Source organism: Canis lupus, chromosome 5 (genome assembly GCF_003254725.2).
Source record: "Canis lupus dingo isolate Sandy chromosome 5, ASM325472v2, whole genome shotgun sequence".
Lineage (NCBI taxonomy): Eukaryota > Metazoa > Chordata > Mammalia > Carnivora > Canidae > Canis > Canis lupus.
In genome coordinates this window covers 55,045,798-55,067,206 of record NC_064247.1, presented here as the reverse complement: position 1 = coordinate 55,067,206, position 21,409 = coordinate 55,045,798, and the positions used below count along the sequence as shown (strand labels likewise).

Here is a 21,409-nt window from a genome sequence, read left to right as displayed (position 1 = left end):
ATCCAGGAAGTGGGGAGTTGTTGAAGTGTGCTTTTTATTGTTGAAATAAATATGCCTTACGACTTCTTTGCTCTCCGTCCTTGCCTCTAAATTAAGACACTTAAGTGAGCTATACGGTTGATTCACCTTAGTATCGCTTTTCTTTTCTTCCCATCCTTATTGCCTCTCTCTGCTAAGTGCCCAGCGGTGTCTGACATGGTTAGATTAAAACTTGCACTTTTCCTAATAGATGTAACTCTCTTCCTGATTTGCAGTAAGCGGGACCTGCTTTTAAGCAATTACCCATCATTTGGGGCCATCATACACACTGTGCTTTGGTTCAGGTCATAATCAATAATTCATATGTCAGTAGGAGCCCCATTAGCTCAGGTGAAGGCAGATGTTTTTCTAATGAAAATGTTCCATTTTCCAAATGACTTTTCTTTTTCCCAGAGAGTTGTGGTTATAGAAGACATAAAAAGATGGAAAACTATGTTGGAGCTTCCTGATCAGACCAAACAGAATCTAGTTGAAGCTTTACAAGAATTAAAGAAGAAAATACCCTCCAGGGAAGTGTTAAAATCAACAAGGATAGGTATGTTCCTTCTGAGTTTTATGGAAAGGGCTTATATCTTTGTCTCTTTCCTTCTTCCTTTCCTCCTTCCCTCAAATATGAAGTTACTTATCATATCAGTGCTTTTCAAACTGTAGTGAAGGACCATTGCTTAAAAAATTATCTGTTGGTCGCAGACCAGTACTTTTAAAATATGTAATAAAAATTGCCAAAAAAATAAACCATACAAAATACAGGCCCCACCTTTTTCATTATTAGATTCAACAGATAGAAAATTGCTCTGTCAAGTTGCTATTCAAGTTTCTAAATGTTTACTTTAGTTTCTGTACTTAACTCATGGACTGGTAACCAGCAGTGCTCAAAGGATAACTAACCTTTTGAGAGTGTTTGATGTTGGGTGTACAGAAATGTGTGACATGTGGTTCGTGACCGCAAGGAACTTAGGGTTTGGTGGGAGAAACAAGCAGGCGAACAATCAAGAGCAGGAAATATTGGAGGTTATAAACAAAAACATATAAATAGCATCCTGGCTATCATTCTGATCTGTGCAAAGTACACGCTGGCGCAAAGGACAGAGCAGTCACTTACATCTGGGGAATTCAGAAAAGGCCTCATAGAAGAAATGGCATTTCAGCTACATCTTGATGTTCAATCGTGGCTTTTCTGTCCTGAGTGGAAATAACTTGCAGAGTGTGGTTTGTGAAAACAAGATGAGAGCAACATTTGCCGCTACATCATTTATTATAACATCAAGATATTTAAAAGATAAGTCAAGGACTATGTTGAATTGCCATTTTAGTACAGTACACAACTGTGCATAATATGCAAGGGAGGGCCAACATGTGTTCCTCAAGCTGCTCCCAACTCCCTAGGGATTCCAAGGTGGTCATTCACAGCTGCTGTTCTTGCCCTTGCCAGTGCTACCATTGCCTTCTCTGCCTCCCCCTGACCTCTTGTTCATGAGAAGCAAAAGAGAGAGTAGCTTCAGACTGGCGCTAACAGCTGGCAAGAGCTATGTGAAATCCCCCAGAGGGTCCCCCAAGAGTCTTGAGAGTTGCACCCCTGTAACATAAACCAGAATCCGAGAAAATGAGATGCTTAAAGAACATAAAACCCTATCATTATAGCCAAGGAGATTTTCCCATCTGCTGCTGGATTTTCTCTTTATAGGTTGTGGTCACTAGAGGGCAATAATACCATTCATATGAGCTGATAAGATATCTCCACCAGTAGAGGGTACTAGTGATTAATATTTTATGACATGTATATGTGTACATATGTGTATGTTCATATTTAGGCACACATCACAAATACCATTTCTGATCAAATCTTAAATATCAATGGAATAGGTTGGGATTGTCCTATAAATACAGAACACATGATCATTTTAAAAACTTATTTCTATATTTCTACTTGTGGGTTGCCTGGCTGGCTCAGTTAGTAGAGCATGCGATTCTTGATCTTACGGTTGTTGAGTTCAAGCCCCACGTTGGGCATGGAGATTACTTTAAAAAAATTATTTCCATTTGTCCTTTGAGTACAGTTGTGAGTGTGCTTTTAAGAATGGGTGTGTCTGTCTAGTGTTCATGGATTTCAATTCAGGGATCATAATGAAACTATAACAAGGGGGCCTGAGTTAGGAGGAGTTGGAAAGCATCCAGCTTTTGAGTCCTGACCCTACCCCAAGCCCTCCCTAAACCAGAGGCTGTATGGAATATAGGGGTTTCTTGGTTCCTTTGTAGTTACTTTAGTTGCTAGGCTGAAGATTCATTTGGATCATTGCCTGAGAAAGTTTATATTCTTCCACCTTTATCCTTCTGCCTGACCCTACCCTGTGGGTTATAAGGAACAAATATTGACTGACTACTTTCTTTGTGCTAGGAACTGTGTTAGCATGATAATGAAGGAGATAGATATTAGCCCCACCTTTTTGGATCCTGCAGTCTAATGGAAGGACAGACAGTCTAACAAGACTTTATCATACCGTGTGATGAGTGCTGATGATGAGTACAAGCTAGCCAATAGAACATACCTGTTGGAAGTAGAGAAGGTGTTGAAGAACATGTTAGGCAGTGGGTAACATCATGTGAGCTGTACAGAGTGCTGGAGGTGGGGGGTAGAACATGATGCATTCCAGAAACTAAAGGTTTGGTGTGTTTGAAATGTAGTAAGTTGGAAAGAGTGTGGCAAGAAGTGAAACTAGAGAGATGGACCAGATGGACCAGATGGAGAAGGCTCTTTGTAAGCCTGTTTGGTCTTAGTGTGTGTATTAGTTATCTATCTTTGGGTAAAAATTACCCCCAAATTTAGCAGCTTAAATACTTGTTATCTCACATAGTTTTTCTGAGGGTCAGGAATCTGGAAGCTGCTTATTTGGGTGATTCTAGCTCAGGATCTCTTAAGAGGTTACAGTCAAGCTGTTGGCTGGGGCTGCAGTCATCTGAAAGTTTCAACAGGGCTTGAGCATCTCAAAATGGCTCACTCCCAGGACTACTGGTAGGAGGCCTCAGTTCCTCATCACCTGGGCCTCTCCTTATGGCCGCTCATGACATGGCAAGTGATCCAAGAGAGAAAAGCCAAGATGGATGCCACAGTGTCTTTCATAGCCTAATCCTGGAAGTGACATGCTCATAGAAGAGATGACATATCTGTTGTATTCTATCGGTCACATGGACCAACCCAGGTAAAATCTGGGGGCCAACTGAATACAAGTTATGAATACCAAGAGGTAAGGATCATTGGAGGCTATTAGTAGACCAACTACCACAGCATATATTTCTTAACTATTTTACTTCTTGGATCTGCGTATTTATGATCATTTGTAGAAATTTTACAGCCATCATCTCATCAGAAGTGCCTCTTTTTCATTCTCGGTGTTCCTTCCTTTTAGGATTCTACAGTTAGAAGTATGTTAGACCTTTCATTTTCCAAACAGCTTAGCTTGTCAGTCATCATCCTATTTCCTTATCTCACAGAATTCCAGGAAATTTCTTCAGATATGTCTTCAAAGTCATTAATTCTCTCTTCAGCTTACTCTAATCTGCTATTTAACTCATTCATGGAGTTCTTTGTTTCAAAGCCATTTTACATTTTTACAAGATTTTCCCCCAAAATCTGTCTCTTTTCAATATTATTTGTACATCTGTGTCATTATGCCTTTTATTGCTTTATTTTTTTAAAAGATTTACTTATTTACTAGGGAGAGAGAGAGAGAGAGAGAGAGAAAGCCTGTATGTGCAAGCAGGAGGGCGCAGAGGGAGAGGGAGAAAGGGGTCCTCAAGCAGACTGTCTGCTGAGTTTGGAACCCAGTGGGGGGCTTGATCCCAGGACCTTGAGGTCATGACCTGGGCTGAAGTCAGACACTTAACCCATTGAACCACCCAGGTGCCCCTCGCCTATTATTTCTTTAGACATTAATGTATGGTTCTTCTGTATTCTTCATCTAACTATTCTAGTACTTGTGGCTTTGTTTCTTCTGACTCTCATGGTGCTTGCTTTTCCATTTTTTAAATATTTTATTTATTCATGAGAGACACAGAGAGAGGCAGAGGGAGAAGCAGGCTCCCCCTAGGGAGCCCGATGCAGGACTTGATCCAAGGACCCCAGGATTGCAACCTGAGCTAAAGACAGACACGCAACCAATGAGCCATCCAGGTGCCCAGTGCTTGCCTTTCCATGTGCTTGTTGATTTTTAATTGGGGGCTCACTTTTTTTCTTTTAATCCATGGGAATCCCATGGGATTAGGTTGGAGCTTCCCTCTAGAGGGGATTTTATTTTATTTTATTTTATTTATTTATTTATTTATTTTTTAGTTTCTGCCAGTAGTCAAGGGCCACTTCTGACTTTGAGTACTTTAGCATACATTACAAGGATCCCAGCTCAGTATCAGAGTCCCATGATTAGCTCTCCCAGTTCACCACTGGCTCAAAGTTAAGTTTTTGAGCAGCATTTCTGTTAACATCACCCCTCAGGATAACCCTACTCCTTTAGCTTCTGCTTACGTTTTTGGAGGAGGGAATGAGGTGACTTTTATCCAGAATCTAGTTTATTGCGGTTCAAGGCTAGCTTTAGTCCACCAGAAAGCCAGAGAGCTTAAGGATAGTAAGTGGTTGTTATAGAAGGGTTTTGAATGGAGGAGTGACATATTCAGATTTGTGTTTTAGAAAAATCTGTCTACCATGTGGGAAAAGTGTTGGAGAAAAGCAAACATAGAGACAGGAAGCCTAGTTAAGAAGCAATTAAAACATCTAGGTGAGGGACACCTGGGTGACTCAGTGGTTGAGCGTCTGCCTTTGGCTCAGGGGTGTGATCATGGAGTCCCAGGATCGGGTCCCGTATCGGGCTCCCTGCATGGAGCCTGTTTCTCCCTCTGCCTATGTCTCTGCCTCTCTCTCTGTGGGTCTCTCATGAATAAATAAATAATATCTTTAAAAATATATATATATATGTGTTTAAAAAAAAGGTGAGAAATGAGAGTGGTCTAGATGGGATAGCCATTATAGGGATGGAGCAGTGTGCTTGGAATCAAGAGATATAAATGAAATAGAATCCAAAGGACATAGACATTGATTGGATGTTGGGAATGAAGATAAATAAATGAAGGTTGAGGCCCAGATTCCTAATATGGACAAATTGGTGGATGGCAGTACCACTTACTACCATAGAGGTGGGGGAAATAAGTTCGATTTTAGACCTACTGTATTTGACATACTGTGGACATCCAAGAGGAAATGTCCAAGACATTGGATGTACAAGGCTGAAGCTAAGGAGAGACCCTAAATATATATATTTGAGAGTCATCATCAGCATATAGTTAGAAATTGAGGCAATAGAAATAGGTAAGCTTGCACAGAGAGAATAGCTAAGAGCAAAGCCCAAAGTCCTGAAGCACACCAATACTTAAGAGACTTGTAGAAGGAAACTGAGAAGGTGTGACCAGAAAAACAGAAAGGAAACAGGAGGGAATGCTGTCATGCAGTGGGAGGAGCAGGGTACTGGGGGGGGGAGGGGCGGCTGGGAGGGGGTGGTGCAGAGGTCAGTATGTCCATTGTTGTCAAAGGGCCAAATAAGTGATATCTGGAGATTGCATGTTAGGTTTTGCAAAGTAAGGTTATCAACAATTTTGGTAAGGACTGTTTCAAAAGCACAATTAGGAGCAGAAGCTTGAAGAGGGAGGAGGAGGTAAGGAAATGACACTGTGACAGTAGACAGCTCTTTCAAAAAGTTTTGTGTTGAAAGAAAAGAGACGCAGCAGTATCAGAAAGAGAATGTGGGATGGAAGAAAGTGCTGAGTTTTGGAACAGGAGAGATGCTAACCTGCTGAGTGACAGGCTCACAGAGTTACCTTGTCTGGGAGAATGGACCCGCCTCAGCAAAGCCTGACTGTGGAGGTGAGAGGGAACAAAGACGCCAACGTGCCTTTCCGCTGTGTTGCCCTCTCCTCCGGCTCATTCTGTCTGCCTTCAGACCCTTTAATTGTCTGTTGCCTCTTCCGGGCACCTGGTTCTCTTTTCTAGCCACTTTCCTTTAAAAATGATTGATACAACCGCCTTTTCTGCCCCTCCCACTCCTTTAAACCTTTCTGTCCTGGCTTCTCCCACCCCTCTATTCTTCCCTCACAGGACACAGTGATTTCTTTCTATCCAAATCCAATAGTCTCATCTCATTTCTCATGTTCCCCGAACGATGAACTTGAGACCATTGATTGCTTACTTTTGTTGACATAAATGACACTGAATTTGTTCCCGATTCTGTGTCTATTTTTTACATGTTACTTCTTTTTTATATGTTTATTTCTTTCATATCCCTTATCTGAGTTTATAATTATGCATGTACTTCTTTGTTTTTTATTTGCCAACTAGCAACTCTATGCCTACAGGACATTGCTCTTTATTCACCAGTACATTTCAGGCATTAGCATGGCTTGTAGCCGCTCAGGATATATTCATCAAATTAGGGATCCCTGGGTGGCTCAACAGTTTAGCGCCTGCCTTCAGCCCAGGGGTGATCCTGGAGACCTGGGATCGAGTCCCATGTCGGGCTTCCTGCATGGAGCCTGCTTCCCTCTTTCCCTCTGCCTGTGTCTCTGCCTCTCTCTCCCTCTCTCTCTCTCTCTCTCTCTCATGAATAAATAAAAAAAAATTTTTTTTTAAAGGATATATTCTTCAAATCAGTGAAAATGACAAGGACAAAGATTTTCTCCATGGTTCTTTCTAGTTTTATATATCCTGTTTCTTGCCTTTCTCTGTTTCTTCATCCTTGTCCCCTTCCCCTACTGTTCCATAAATCAGCTGCTTTAGAGTTTTTAACCAGAGAGTTGTCCAGTTTAACTGAGGTGACTTAATTCAGGTGACTCTTGGATATGCATCTCCTGTTCTCATTAATTTTTGGAACTTAGACTTTTAGAAATGTTCTGATTTGTAGTCCTGCAACTTTCCTAAAATCTTACTAATTTATTAGGTAAAAATAGCATCTCGTTTTCATTTGTTGCATAAAATGAATTGGTTTTTGTGTTTATCGGTACTTTGTCTTTTTTGTGTGAATTGTTTGTATCATTTGTCCAGTTACACTTGAGAGCTTATCATTTTTGTTATCTCTTTCTGAATTCTGTAAAGTCAGTGTCATAACACTTTTAAATCCGTTTAGCTACTTCAGTTTATAAACAAGGAAACTCAGGTTCAGAGAGATGAAGTGACTTATCTAGGGCCACTTAGTGAGGTTAGCACCAGAAATGTAATGAGAGCCCAGGTCTCTTGAGACAGAGCTGTTTCCTGGTTAGCAGACAGACTGCCATTGTGCCCTGGACCCCAGCCATATGTCCCTTTATTTTATCAGAGCATTTCTCTGGGTTCTGCCATCTGCGCAAACTCACCTTTTTAAGTCAGAATTTAGTGCCTTTTCTTATGTACCCCAGATGGGAGTTTTCTCCTGGTATTCGCATTTTAGTCAATATCCCTAGGATTTTGGTCTGACATAAACTCTTTAGGTGGAAATATCCAGCAGGCAGTAGGCGCTAAGGGACAGAAGTGCAGATGAGAGATTTAAGACTAACAGTATATATTTGGAAGTCATCAGCCCAGAAGCATATGCTTACAATCACCTAAGTGGATGAATTCTCTGAGTAAAAGGAAAACAAAAGGCTGGAGAATTGAACCTGAGAGGATGTCTGTGGTAGGGAAGTGGGAGGAAGAAGAGGAGCCGGTGAAGAGATAAGTGTAATTAAAGAGGGAGAGGGTCAGGGCAGTACAAAGACATGCAGGCCCAGGAGAAGAGTGTTTTAAGAGGCAAGAGAAATGCGTGGCCTCACTGTTCTCACATGGTCTGGGAAGTCAAGGGCTAGCTAGGCCAAAGCCTTCAGACCTGGTACTGAATAAAGGGGCTCTGTAACTGGATATCTTTATTATAGAGGAAATAAGTGGGCAAGGGGTATAGGTAAGTGTCTGGTAAGGCGGTGGAGTCAGGCCTTGCCCTCTTAACCTAGTGAGCATGCTCTCCGTTTGCAGTGCCGTGCATATGAATATTCTGGGGGAAGTGTTATATCCGTCCTGTTGATCTGATTTCAGAGATGTCTTGGTTTCATTTATGGTTGGTTAACAACAGCAAAAACCCCTGTACTCACAAAATACTTTCCCATCTATGATTTCATTTGATTAGACAACAGTTGTGTGAGGGAAATGTTATGATTGTCTCCATTTTACAAGGAGAAACTGAGGCTTAGTGAGTTTGAAGTAATTTGCCGTCCGTCAGAAAACCAAGTAAGTGAAAAAGCTATAATATACTTGCACCATGTCATGTCACCTCTTGAAACCTAACGTGCCTTTGTCCATGGTAAACTCTTGCTTGCTCTTCAAGACCTGGATGAAACCTGGTCTTCTATGTGAAGCTGAAAATGTTTGGTGAATGAATAAATGAGTTAGTGAGTGGTTGAATGAAATAGGTTTGTGATTTAACTTGCTCAAGGTTGTGGTAAAAGTTAGTGAGTGGCAAGGACCTTTCAAATGGCCTTTTCTTTTCAAGTTGTCCCATACATTGTCATTGCTTCAGCAATCTTGAACTACTTTTAGATTCCTGTGTTCATTTTATGTTGAATAATGTACTGACAAATTGCCACTAAATTAGTGGTTTTTAAAACCTTGAAACACAAATTTATTATCTTACAGTTTCATAGGTCAGAAGACAGGTCCATTGGGCTAAAATCAAGGTGTTGGTAAGGCTGCATCCCTTCCTGGATACTGTAGGGAAGAATCTGTTTCCTTGCCTTTTCCAGTTTCTAGAAGCACCTGAATCCTGTGGCTTATGGCTCCCTTGCTTCATTTGCAGAGCTGGCAATGGTGGGTTGAATTCTTACATCTTATCTCTCCGACACACGCCTTCTGTCTCTTCTACTTTTAAAGACTTGTGTGATTAGATTGGGCCCACTTAGATAATTCAGGCTAATCTTCCCATCTCAGGGTCCTTAACCTTAATCTTGTCCAAGTCCCATTTTCCATGTAAGGTAGTGTATTGACAGGTTCTGAGGATTGGGACATGGATATCCCTGGGGATCAGTTTTTGCTTACCATAGCCCTTAAATTACGTCCTGCTAGTTCAGGTTCCGTCTTCTCCTTCACTGTGCTTCTTGTGTGAGTCCTGTCTTCTTGGATCGTTGTCAAGACTCAGGACAGGCATTTCCTCTTTTCATGGTGTTCCCTAGCCCTTTTGCCAGCTGAATTGACTCCTCTGTCCTTTTGACCCTCCCTGATGTTCCCCTTCAATACTGTCTTAGGATCCTGAACCTACCTGTAACACTTCTGTGTATTTTGTTTTGTTTAGGTGTCTTCTCCTATGCTTAGACCTATTGGAGCTCCTGAGTACAGGATTATCTTGCTCAATATTCCATCCCAGTGTCTAGCACAAGGCCTGGTACATACTTTGTATTTCATAATGTTTGTCAAATGAGTGAAAGACTGCTTCCTGCAGGGAAATTGTCTTAACAGTGTGCCAGGATGCAGAAACCCCCTACCCTTAAACCTAAGGGACTTGACTTAGATCATAAGACCAGCCAGTGGCACTGCTTGCTTTAAAACATAAAAACTTCATGGACCAAATAATGATTTTGCAGATGATTAACTCCCTTGATGTAGCTACTGACCAACTTATGACCTTGGGGAAGGGTCACAGAGCCTCATATTTTTTTCATCTCAATCAAGAAGAGATAGGACCGACCATATGATCAACCAGAGGTATGAGCATAGGGTTAAAGCATGAGCTCTGGAGCCACACTGCCTATGTTTGAAACCTGGTCCTACTTCTTACTTGCAGTGTCCTGCAAGTCATTTTATTTCTAATTCCTTGGGTTCTTTACCTATAAAATGGGGAATCATAACAGCACCTGCCTGTTTTGAGGCTTAAACAAGTTAAAGTTAAGTAAAGCATTTTAGCATGGTAGCTGTCATTATTTTACCATGAAATTCCCTCTATGATCTCAAATTTATTATTTCATCTTGTTTTGTTTTTTCTCTAGAAGAGGATTTCCTAGACCTTTTCTCTTCTCTTTTCCTGCTCCAGACTGTCACCCTCTTGCTGACAAATCTTGCATCATCATGGGCTCTGTTACAGTACTGCCCTTTCTGGAGGGATTTGCTGGTGTTGGCAGCACCTCCTGACCAGTCTGGGTAGGGGTCCTGTGGGGCATCTGTGAGGTGTACTGCCTCCTATAGGCCAGAAGCAGTGACCCCATTGCCCTGGCCTGAGAGTTGAAGCCTTCTGCTCTTTGGCCACCTCTCAAGACCTATGCTCTTCTGATTTGGGAATATCAAGAAGTTTAACAGCATTACCCCACAGAGCTTTATTGAACACGCCCCGCATGCCAGTCTCTAATAACAGAGAGGTACAGGGCATTAGGGGTTAAGTGTGCAGGCTCTGGAGCCAGACTGTATGTGTTCAGATCCTGGCCTGTACACTTAGTAGCTGTGAATCCTTGGTTACTTTGCCTAGCTTCATTTTCTCATTTGTAAAGGGAGTTATAACAGTAGTATTTAATTCATTGTTTAGTTATAAAAATTAAATGGGATAATTCATATACAATCTGGAGTAGAAAGCAAGAATTCTTAATAATGGGAGAGAATTAGAAACTTTTTATTTCCCCAGCACTTTCGGATTCACTTCTTTATACTATGGTTCCATTATTTTGTTTGCAGTTGTGTGATTTTCCCAATCAACTGCATCCATATTTAAATGTTAGTACAAAAGCAATTTGAAAACCAAATGAAAAAAAAAAAAAAGAAAACCAAATGTTTAAATGGCTTTTATTTAACTGTTTGATCCCATTCAGCAAACATTTATTGATTGTTCTGTGCCAGGCACTATATGCCAGGAGCTGAGACTATAACTTGGAGTATGATGGGGGGCTCTGCCCTCAAGATGTTTACAGTTTAGAAGGGAAGGTGAGTATTAAACATTCTAGACAGAGGGAACAGTGTGAGCTAAGGCTCAGAAATGTAAGGTGGCCAGACAGCCTGGCTTGAAACAATGACCTGCAAGTTGCTTTCCAAGACTAGAACTTAGTACATGAAGGCAAAGGGGTAGAAGAGCTGGGGGTGACTGGAGGGAGGAGAAAGGATGGCAAGGTAAGAGGTGAGGCCAAAGAGCTTCCAGGTCATTGAAAGCTTGAATGTGATACTTAGGAATTAATTCGAGGGCGGTGGAAAGAGCCATCCAAGGGCTTTTGGTAAGGGGGTAATGAGATCAAGCTGTGTTTTTAGAGATTTATTTATTTATATTAGAGAGAGAGTTGGGGGAGAGGGAGAGAGAGAGAGAGAATCTTCAGGCAGACTCCCTAATGAATGTGGAGCCTCATGCCAGCTGGATTTCAGGAAGCTAGGATCATGACCTGTGCCCAAACCAAGAGTCAGATGCTTAACCGACTAAGCCACCCAGGCACCCCTCAGATCGTGTTTTTATTTTTATTTATTTATTTATTTTTAAAATATTTTATTTATTTATTCATGAGAGATACAGAGAGAGAGAAGCAGAGACATAGGCAGAGGGAGAAGCAGGCTCCATGCAGGGAGCCTGATGTGGGACTTGATCCCGGGACTCCAGGATCACGCTCTGGGCCAAAGGCAGGTGCTAAACCACTGAGCCACCCAGGGATCCCCCAGATCGTGTTTTTAAAAGGTTGTTTTGACTTCTGTAATGAGGATGAGGTGGAGAAGGCCAGACTGGTGACAAAGACTGGTTAGTATGTCTCTGCAGTAGACCTGCAGAGAGATGGTAAGGACCTGAATTAGGGTAGCCGTGAAGAGGAAGAGGAGGTAAGAAGGAAAAGATAGAAAAAATGTTAAGGAGCCTGATATGATGAGTGAATGGCGGTGCCATTGTGTGATAGGAAGTACAGAAGGAGGGACTGATGAGGGTAATAATGAGTTCCATCCTCTATCTTAGAAGTGTTGAGTTCCTTAATCATAGGAAACAAACTGAGGGTTGCTTCAGGTGGGAGATGGAGCCACTGGGTGATGGGCATTAAGGAAGGCGTGGGATATAATGAGCACTGTGTGTTATATACAACTGAGGAATCACTGAACTCTACTTCTAAAACTAATAATCCACTATATGTTAATTAATTGAATTAAAAAAAAAGTGTTGAGTTAGAGTTACTTACAAAAGAAGCAGGTTGAGCTGTCTGGTAGGGGACTGGACGTTTGGCTCTTGTGCTCAGTGAGAGCCTTTGGGCTAGAGCTACATATGTGGTACTACAGATGGTAGTTGGACTACAGAAGTGGGTAAGATTACTCAGGGAGGGCAGGTGGAGAAAGAAGAGAGGAGGCCAAGGACAATGCCCCAGCTCAGGTTCACAGGTAATTAAAGGTTAGGGAAGATGTATGTAGTCAGCAGAAGAAAGAGAAGGAACAGTCACAGGTGGGGTCTCAAAAAGTGGTGGAAAAGAGTATTTTAGAAGACAGAAAGCAGCTTCAAAGGCCCAGAAGGAACAAGTTAATGTCAGGATGGAGAAGATCCATTGAATTTGACAAGCAGAAGGACTCTGAGAGGCCTCTGCATCTTCGTTTCTCACAGATAGAGCTAGATCAACAGTGCCTTTCTTGGAGAGAGAAGAGAAGAAGGGGAACACATGAAGAGAAGGATCTGTATTCCCAAGAACTTTGAATGTACCTCCGTTACAGCACCACCTGTGCTGTTAGGATTGCTTACAGGTTGAGCCAGTCCGGGAGACTGTGAGCTAAATGGCACAGATGCGTGCAGTCCTACTACTTGGAGGAGACCTCCATTAATAATTTCATTAGAAATTCTTTAGACTTTTCTCTGCGTATAAACAAGTATATGTGCTTATATGTATACACAAATATAATTTTAAAAGTAAATATTGGCTCATACTGTGTGTGCTCTCCTGAGAACCTGAAAAAAGTAATCATCTTTCCATGTTACTACATGTAGAGTGATTTCAGACTTTTATGGTTGCAAAGTATTCGTTGTTTGAGTGGATTATAATTTATTTAACAAATTTGACTCTTAATGATGAACTTCCAATTGTTTCTCGCTTTTCACTATCACAAACAGTAATGTAAGGGTGTTTTTGTACACATTTCTGTGCACAAAAGGTGCACAGGGTGAATATAGGTTAACTTCGAGGGACTGTGTCTTACTTATGTCTCTTTGTACTAATTTTTCTATCTTATAATATGGCACAATTTCCCCTTTCATTCACATTTCCTCATATATTTTAGTAAAAAGACGTTATTCTTCACATGAGTCTCTCATTCATTCCACCAACATTTACTGCACACCCACTCCCAACCTCTACCTCCTGCCACTGTGTTCTCTGCTGGACAAAGATGAACATGTTGTAGCTCTTGCCCTCAAGCTCTCTTTGGTGGGCAAGAGAAGTAGCTGATCGGATAATTACAACTAATTATTACAATTATTGTGAGGAACAGAAGCACAAGGTGCTGAGAAAGCACAGAGGAGAGGCACTGACCAAGACGGGGGTATTAAGGATGACTTGCTGGAGTAAGGGACTCCTAAACGGAGTCTGAAAGGCAGCATGGAAACTAGCCAGATAAAGAGGAAAGCAAGGGTATTCTAGGCAGACAGAATGTTCATTGCAAGATGGGTAGGAGGAGGGGACAGATTATGAAGGGACTTGTGTGACAAGATATGAATTTGGATGCAGCACTGAAAGATTTACGTGGATGAGTGAAATGGTCAGATTTATGTTCTAGAAAAAATAGCCCTAAAACAGGAAATAATTAAGTTTTAAAAAGGCCACTGTGGCTGCAGTGTGGGAGATGCCATTAAGGGGTCCCAAACTTAGCCAGAGAGGCCAGTCAGGGCTATGGGAGTCAACTGGAGGCAACACACCTGGATGTTAATTAACATTAACATACACGTGAATGTATTGTTACGTGGTTTATGGTTTTACTCATGTAAGCAGGATTTTCCCCAGTTGTATGCAGACTGGTTATTGCAGGCATAAGAATGCTATTGAGTTTTTAAAAAATATATCTAATATTTCTCTACTTATTTTTTAATTCTGTTTAGTTGATTTCCTTGGCTTTTCTATGTAATTATTTTTGTCAAAGTACTTTTGCATATTGATATTTTTATCCTTTTCCTCTTTCATTTTTATTATGCAAATTTCAGACACATAAAAATAAAGAAAATAATAGAACACACTCCCATATGCCCTTCAGCCAGATTCAGTAACTATTAAGATTTGATCCCACTTATTTCACCTTTTCCTTTTTTGTGTTTTTCTGCTGTTTCTTAAATATTTTAAAGCAGAGTCCCAGACATCTTATTTCAGCTCTACCTCTTCAGTATGCATGTCTAAAAATGCAGATATTTTCTTAAATAACAACAATGCCATTATCATTCTTAAACAGTAATTTCTTGGTATAATTTAATATCTAGTGTATATCCATATTCCTTGTGCATCTCAAAATCTCTTGATGGTTGATTTGTTGAAGTCAGCATTGGCATCATACATTGCATTTGGTACTTTGAACTCAAAAGAATTCATCTATAGCAGTCCATAACCTTACTCCCTTAAAAAAAAAAAAAGAAAAAAAAAAGCAAGAAAAAGCCATCTACCAATGAATAAACAAACAAAAAATAGAATCAGACCTGTAAACACACGAGTATAAACTGCTGGCTGCCAAAGGGGAAGGGAGTGGGGGATGGGCAAATGGGCCAAGGGAAGAGTGAGATACAGGCTTCTGATATTGAAGGAATAAGTCACAGAAATAAAAGACACAGTAGAAGGAATATAGTCAATGGGATTGTCATAGTGTTGTATGGTGACAGATGGCAGCCACATTTGTGAGCATAGCATAATGTAAAAACTTGTCAAATCACTATGTTATGCACCTGAAATTGATGTAACATTGTGTGTCAACTACACTCAAATAAAAAACTTAATTATAAAATAAAATTTTTTTAAAATGCCATTGACTATAGAAGAAATCAGATCAGTGGTTCTATAGAATGACCACATTCTGGATATGTCTTTTTCCTCATACTATGATTTAACTCATTCCTCTGTCTCATATTTTCTATAAGCTGGAATGACCAGTTGGATTCTGGTTCCTCTTTTCTTTGGGAGGAGGGTACAAGACTATTCATAGGTAGGGCTGTGAAGTGCTACCTCTCTCTGACAGTCCCATTCTTAGGGGTGCCAAGATTGAGTAGTGGTTCAGGTGGACAGCTCATCTCTCCATTATAAATTTCCCAATCAACCTTTCATTGAATGAGTTCATCCACTGATACTTGTCACCTGAATGAACTATTTCATCATGGGCTACAAAATGTTTAAAAATTCTGTCAATCTTTTCACACTTATTAGCTGAATAAAGAACATTCTCTCCATAACTAGGGCTATTTGGTTGTTCTGAAATATAATATGTACTGAAAAGACAAGATAAATGCTTAATTCATTTTCTTTTAGTGCAATTTTTGAATTAAGAAGTTGGTACTTTAATTGTTCCATTTTAAGTATCTATTGATCTTGCTTCTATTTTATGACTTATTGCATTGGCTAGTCCAGTGATTCTTCTGCCATGATTATCTGGTTATCTCAGCCTTTGAGAAATGGGTCTTCATTTGCACAAGAGCCTTTATATCTGTAGGTGTGTGAATGACTTTCTCCATGCCACACATCAGTCCATATGGTCCTGTGCTTTTCAGAAGAAAACAGAACCACCTTTCCTTTGGTTTCTCCTTTCTTTTTCCAGGTCACACTGTGAACAAGATGCGTCAGCACTCAGATCCAGAAGTGGCTTGTCTTGCCAGGGAAGTATACACTGAGTGGAGAACTTTCATTGAAAAACATTTAGATAGACCTTCTATTGAAGTGCGAAGTGACCCCAAAACTGAGACGTTCAGGAAAAATGCCCAGAAGTTACTCTCAGAGGCCTTGGAGTTAGAGGTAATGTCTTGGTTGGAATGTCATTCTCTTAGTTAAATGAGCCTCACATTTTTCATAAATCTTTCCTAGTCTTGGTACTATAACTTTATTCTAACAGGGTTTTCTTGAAGGTTTCTGGATTTGTAAGCATTCTGGGAGATAGTAGTGTTGAGAGATTGCAGGCTTTGGAGCAAGACCTTGATTAAAACTCTGGCTCTAGGGGATCCCTGGGTGGCTCAGCGGTTTAGCGCCTGCCTTCAGCCCAGGGTGTGATCCTGGAGTCCCGGAATCGAGTCCCGCCGCGGACTCCCTGCATGGAGCCTGCTTGTCCCTCTGCCTGTGTCTCTGCCTCTCTCTCCCTCTGTGTCTCTCATGAATGAATAAATAAAATCTTTAAATAAATAAATAAATAAAACCCTGGCTCTAGTATGTATTGGATGTGTCATTTTAGTCAAATCCCTTAACATTTCTGAGATTTGACCTTTTTTTAAATCTGTAAAATGAGTATTATAATTCTTATCACCTATAATTATTGGAAAGATTAAATGAAGCATTTATACAAAGAAATAGTATAGTATGTGGTGATTAGAAGTCACTTAATGAGAGTTGGTTCCTTCCTGCTTCTTCCCCTTCCACCAAAACAAAAATTCTGGCATGGACTATGCTATGGAATATCAGTGGCAAAATAAATAGGTGTCTATTGAAAAGACTCTACTCATTTTTTGTCAATACTCATACCTTTAGTTCCAAGGCATATACAATCAACTGGCTAGATAATCTCTATCCTCTTCATAGCTAACAGTTCAGATGTTAGTGGTGTGAGGTACACATGCTAGAAGAAGGTTTGCTCATTAACAATGATATCAATTATCATAAACAAGTCTTATAGATCAGTTAATATTCTAGAAAAATCAGATATAACATCCATATTTTTCCTCTTTTTTCAGGTATCCCTATTAAAGTATCCTTAAAGAATAATTTAATATTATTAACAAAAGAAACGATTTCAAAAGTCTAGGTTGGTTTTTTTTTTTAAGATTTTATTTATTTATTCATGAGAGACACAGAGAGAGAGAGGCAGAGACACAGGCAGAGGGAGAAGCAGGCTCCATGCAAGGAGCCTGATGTGGGACTCTACCCCTGGTCTCCAGGACCAGGCCCTGGACTGAAGGCAGTGCTAAACTGCTGAGCCACCCGGGCTGCCCAAAAGTCTAGGTTTAAATGCTAGATCTGTCACTGCATTCTCTGAAAAAATATTTTAACTGTTCTCTCTCAATTAGGCATCTACAAAAGAAAGGTATATGGACTTGTAGGATGTTATTTACTTTTTAAAAATGGAGTTTTGGGTTTTTTAGTACAAATTTATGATACAAAATGAGAAAATATAGAAAGGAAAAGTAAAATCACCATTGAATCTACCACCAGATATAATCTTGTTAACATTTTGGTGCATTTCCTGTTTGTTAAATTATTATAGCTCTTTAAATGAATATTGGGCAAGTTAATGATTATACCATATTTATTAAGAGCCAATCACATGCCAAATGTTCCATAAAATGCTTTTATTGATTATTTAGAAAACTACAGAAAACTGACAATTATTTACATCTGTGTTCTATTTTTATTTTATTTATTTATTTATTATTTATTTGTGTTCTATTTTTAATCTTGATCAATATCAGGGTCATATTGTATATCCTTTTCTATATATATTTATTTTTCATATTTATAATTTTTATGTCTACTTGATAGTTCTGTGAATTAATATGCTATAAGTTTGCTTATCTTTTCCTAAAGGAGGCTTTAATATGACCACTAAACCCTTGGAAGAAAGAAAAAAAACATGAAGATTTTAAGTCTAATTTTCCAGAGTATCGATTAGCCAACAAGATTTGCTATTTAATATTTTACATAAAGTTTATTTTTAAAATAAGCCAAAATTATTGCAGAAGCATAGAGTGTGGGTATATAATACGTAGTTAATGTGGTGGTAAATACCAGTTCCCTGTGGTATCTTTTTAAGTAAATGATAATAACGAAGCTATGCTTGTAAGGATTAATGAGCAGTTTGCCTGCTATATTAAACTCCATAATAATTATCCTTTTAGTTTATCCATTAATTATCCTTTAAATGGCACATCAAGTGGTAAGCACTCAAGTGTTACAAAGCAAAGTTAAAAAAGTGATACATTCGTTAGTGCTTTCCAATGTAATTGGAAAAAATATCAGATTAAGCATAGTTGAATGGTTTTGCTCCCAAAGAATAAATTTTTAAAATTAAAAATGTGCATCTAACCATCTTCCTTCACCAAAAAAAGAAATCAATCTGTTTTCCTTGCATAAACAGCATTTGATAGTTCTTTTATCAGTTTGGTATGTCAGAGAATATAAATATAAACACTGTTATATAAGGTTAACTCCTAGCACCCATCATCATCTGAAACATTGCCATGTTAGGGTAAATCAACGAACCACCTCATCCAGTATCTGGATGTGACAGTAACCAATATTGAGTGCATTCAAATCAGACATCAGATCTCCAGAAATGTACTTTATCAGGCAGTAGTAAACCATTGGGTAAGTTACCAGCCCAATGACTAAAAAGCCTTTACAATTTAATTCTAGTGTGTGTTTTTGCAAATTCACGCATTATATTTGTGTGGGAAAAATATTTCCATGCTATTTGTTTTGGTCATATCCTTTAGTAGTGAAAGCCACAGATGAAGAATCTACACACACAGCCAAAAGGTGCGTCTCTTTATTACTCTATACAGGTCTTGCTTTCCAGATGTATGGATTGTTTCCTTGTTCTTGGAATAATGGGATAGATGAATAAAAACTCCACTTTCGAGACCTATGCTCCATATTCCCCTTTACTTTCTCTCCCTTCCGGGTCTTCTTTGTTCTTCCCTGTCTTTTAGATCTTCCCTCATATGAACGTCCCCTGTGGTGTCATTCTCTTACTTCCCCTTCCTCATTATCCACTCTCCTTCCTACCTCACGGCCTGTGATCAGTTTCCTATTATGTCATTAAAAAAAAATGAACCTGATTCTCAAAGCGAGCCTGTATCATTAAGAGTTTATGAAACACTGGCTGGTTGGCCCAGTTGGTTGTCAGATGGTGCTAATGAGATCCAGGTCAGGGGTCCGTCCCCATATGGGACTGTTAGTTTTCTCTTTGGTTAATGGCCTCAGACTGCACCTCTGGCTTTGACCAGCTCTCTCATAAATGTATTCAAGTGGTCAAAAAGGAATGTGGGCAGATGTGTACAAATCCAATCATGCTATTGGAAAACTCATACAAAGTTTGCTTCCAGTGGATATTCAATTCAACAAATGTTTAGTACTACTACTACTGGTGCCGGGGAGAATATAAACATAAATGAGTCGCATTCCCTGTGCTTAAGAAAGCTTACTGTCTCCTGGCTGAGAGCCTGTGAATGACTGACTAAATATAAGGCAGGATGAAAATATGTCTGAAATCGTGGTACTAGCAAGTGGTTTAGACGCACAAAGGACAGAACAGGGAAATCCATGAGGGCATCTGGGAAGGTTTCACAGAAGAGATGACAATTGAATTGGCCTTTGTAACAGGTAGGGTTTTCCAAGCCAGAAGAAATGTATTAAAACAGAAACATTATATTTCATATCTTATGTATATGATGTTATCAAAGAGCAGGAAAGGAGGGAGGTATATATAGGGAAGAAGGATACTCGCTTAACAAATAACTTACTGAGCACTTGCTATGTGCCCATACCTACACTAGGCATCCAAAATTCAGAAATGAATCCAAGATGGTAACAGCCCTAGAGGGGCTCACAGTGTTCCGAGGGAGATAGGCGAATAAATAGTCACAGCCCAATGTGGGAAGCTCTGCACTTGAGCTAAACATATGAAGAAGACCTTATCTTGCTGTTACAGAGCTTACAAACATGGCACAGACATCACTAATTGATTGTGGCACCATTTCCCACTGGGTCCGGAATCCTTGGTGAAAGACAGCTCTGGGTGGTCATATTTTATATCTTCCCCAGCTGTAGCCAGTTCCTCCATGATTGGGCAACTGAATACCACACAGTTAACTTACAGGTACGAAGGAAAGCAGATAGATTCTCTGTCTCGGTGAAGTGTGAACTAGGAAATAGCAAGGAAACAACAGTGGGAGTGTTGAAGCAGAAGGGGTGTTGGAGGAGTTGTGAGGGAGCAGAAGCTGGCTAGAGATGTGGCACAGGGGGAGAGAATAAGGTAGTTAGAACTGGTAGTAAGGCAAATAGAGAGGAGCAAAAACATGTGAGAAAGAGACCAGGCAGATCTTGAAACACACGAGGAAAAGGATATGGTCCCTAAATAAATTCCTAGGTTTCTTGTCCCCATTCCCATTCATACAGCTGTACCTCCTTCCTGTTCCCATTCCCACTCATGTAGATGTGTCTCACAGCAAAACCTCTTTTTCTCAAGGTCTTAGTGAAACTCTGGTCCTTTCACCCAAAAGGAACCTACCCGAATCACAAGGTTAGGACCCACTGGAAAGGGCTCAACAACTTGGGTGGGTTTGAAATAGCCAAAGGCAGTTAGAAGATAGACCTCTTCACTTTGTGCAGTGAACTTGCACTCTTGGCTCTGTGATGAATTATTTGCCCTTACGATTTACATTTTAATACCACCAGTGTTTTTCCTTATCGTGATTGGCCTTCATTTTATAAGAGGCATGCCTGAGAATTATTAGATACTTGCTTCCTTTTGCCATCACATCGCTGGTACAGCAGCCTCCCCCCTGCCCCACAGGTATCTGTATATGTGCTGTCTCCTTTATCTACTGTGAGTTCCTGGAGGGCAGGGATCAGTCTTTTCTGCTCAGGGTCTCCAATACCCAGGTCAGGCCAGACTCAAGAGTAGCAACTCAGTAACTGCTGAACGAAGTATGCTTGATACCCAGTTTTGTGAACTCCAGGGCACAGGGAACTTTGGTTCTTTTTTAGTATAGACTGCAATTTATTGATGGAATGGCCATGACATATTTTTACAGATGCACAATACTCTTCTCTCCCGACAACCACTGCCCTCAAAAAAAGAAAAGTTAAGACTTTCTCTTGTCTGTTAAATTAAGTAAATCTGAACAGTGACTGGTCATCCTCATCCTGGGACGAGGAGCCTCTCTGGCAGCATGGCTGGGCGGGGGGCCAATAGCCTACCACCCTTCCGCCTCCTAGAGTGGTCTGATACCAGGGCTGCCTTGGGGGTGGGGTGGGGCCGTACTTCAGTGCCCAGCCAGAAGGCCAAGAAAAGCTCGAGGAATCTGGATTCTGAAGAACCATGGTGCCAAATCCACTCACTCCAGCACAAGCCTTGGAGATAGTCCTCAGGATCACAGACTCCTCTCAACATCTTGTCTGCTACACGTAGGCAGATGTCTAGGCCCAGGTAGTCACTCTCCCTGTTTCTCTCTTTCTCTCA

General features: G+C 40.3%; 1 protein-coding gene across 6 annotated transcripts in view; it reads left to right on the top strand.

Annotated features, from left to right (window-relative positions):
- TCEANC2 (transcription elongation factor A N-terminal and central domain containing 2) overlaps positions 1 to 21,409 on the top strand; it is a 36,448-nt gene that overhangs the window by 12,121 nt on the left and 2,918 nt on the right. For all 6 annotated transcript variants that reach the window (XM_025427708.3, XM_025427707.3, XM_025427704.3 and 3 more), the window contains exons 3-4: positions 433 to 574; positions 15,782 to 15,975. In XM_025427708.3, coding sequence (XP_025283493.1) covers positions 433 to 574; positions 15,782 to 15,975 — 336 coding nt within the window. The remainder of the gene's footprint in view (positions 1 to 432; positions 575 to 15,781; positions 15,976 to 21,409) is intronic.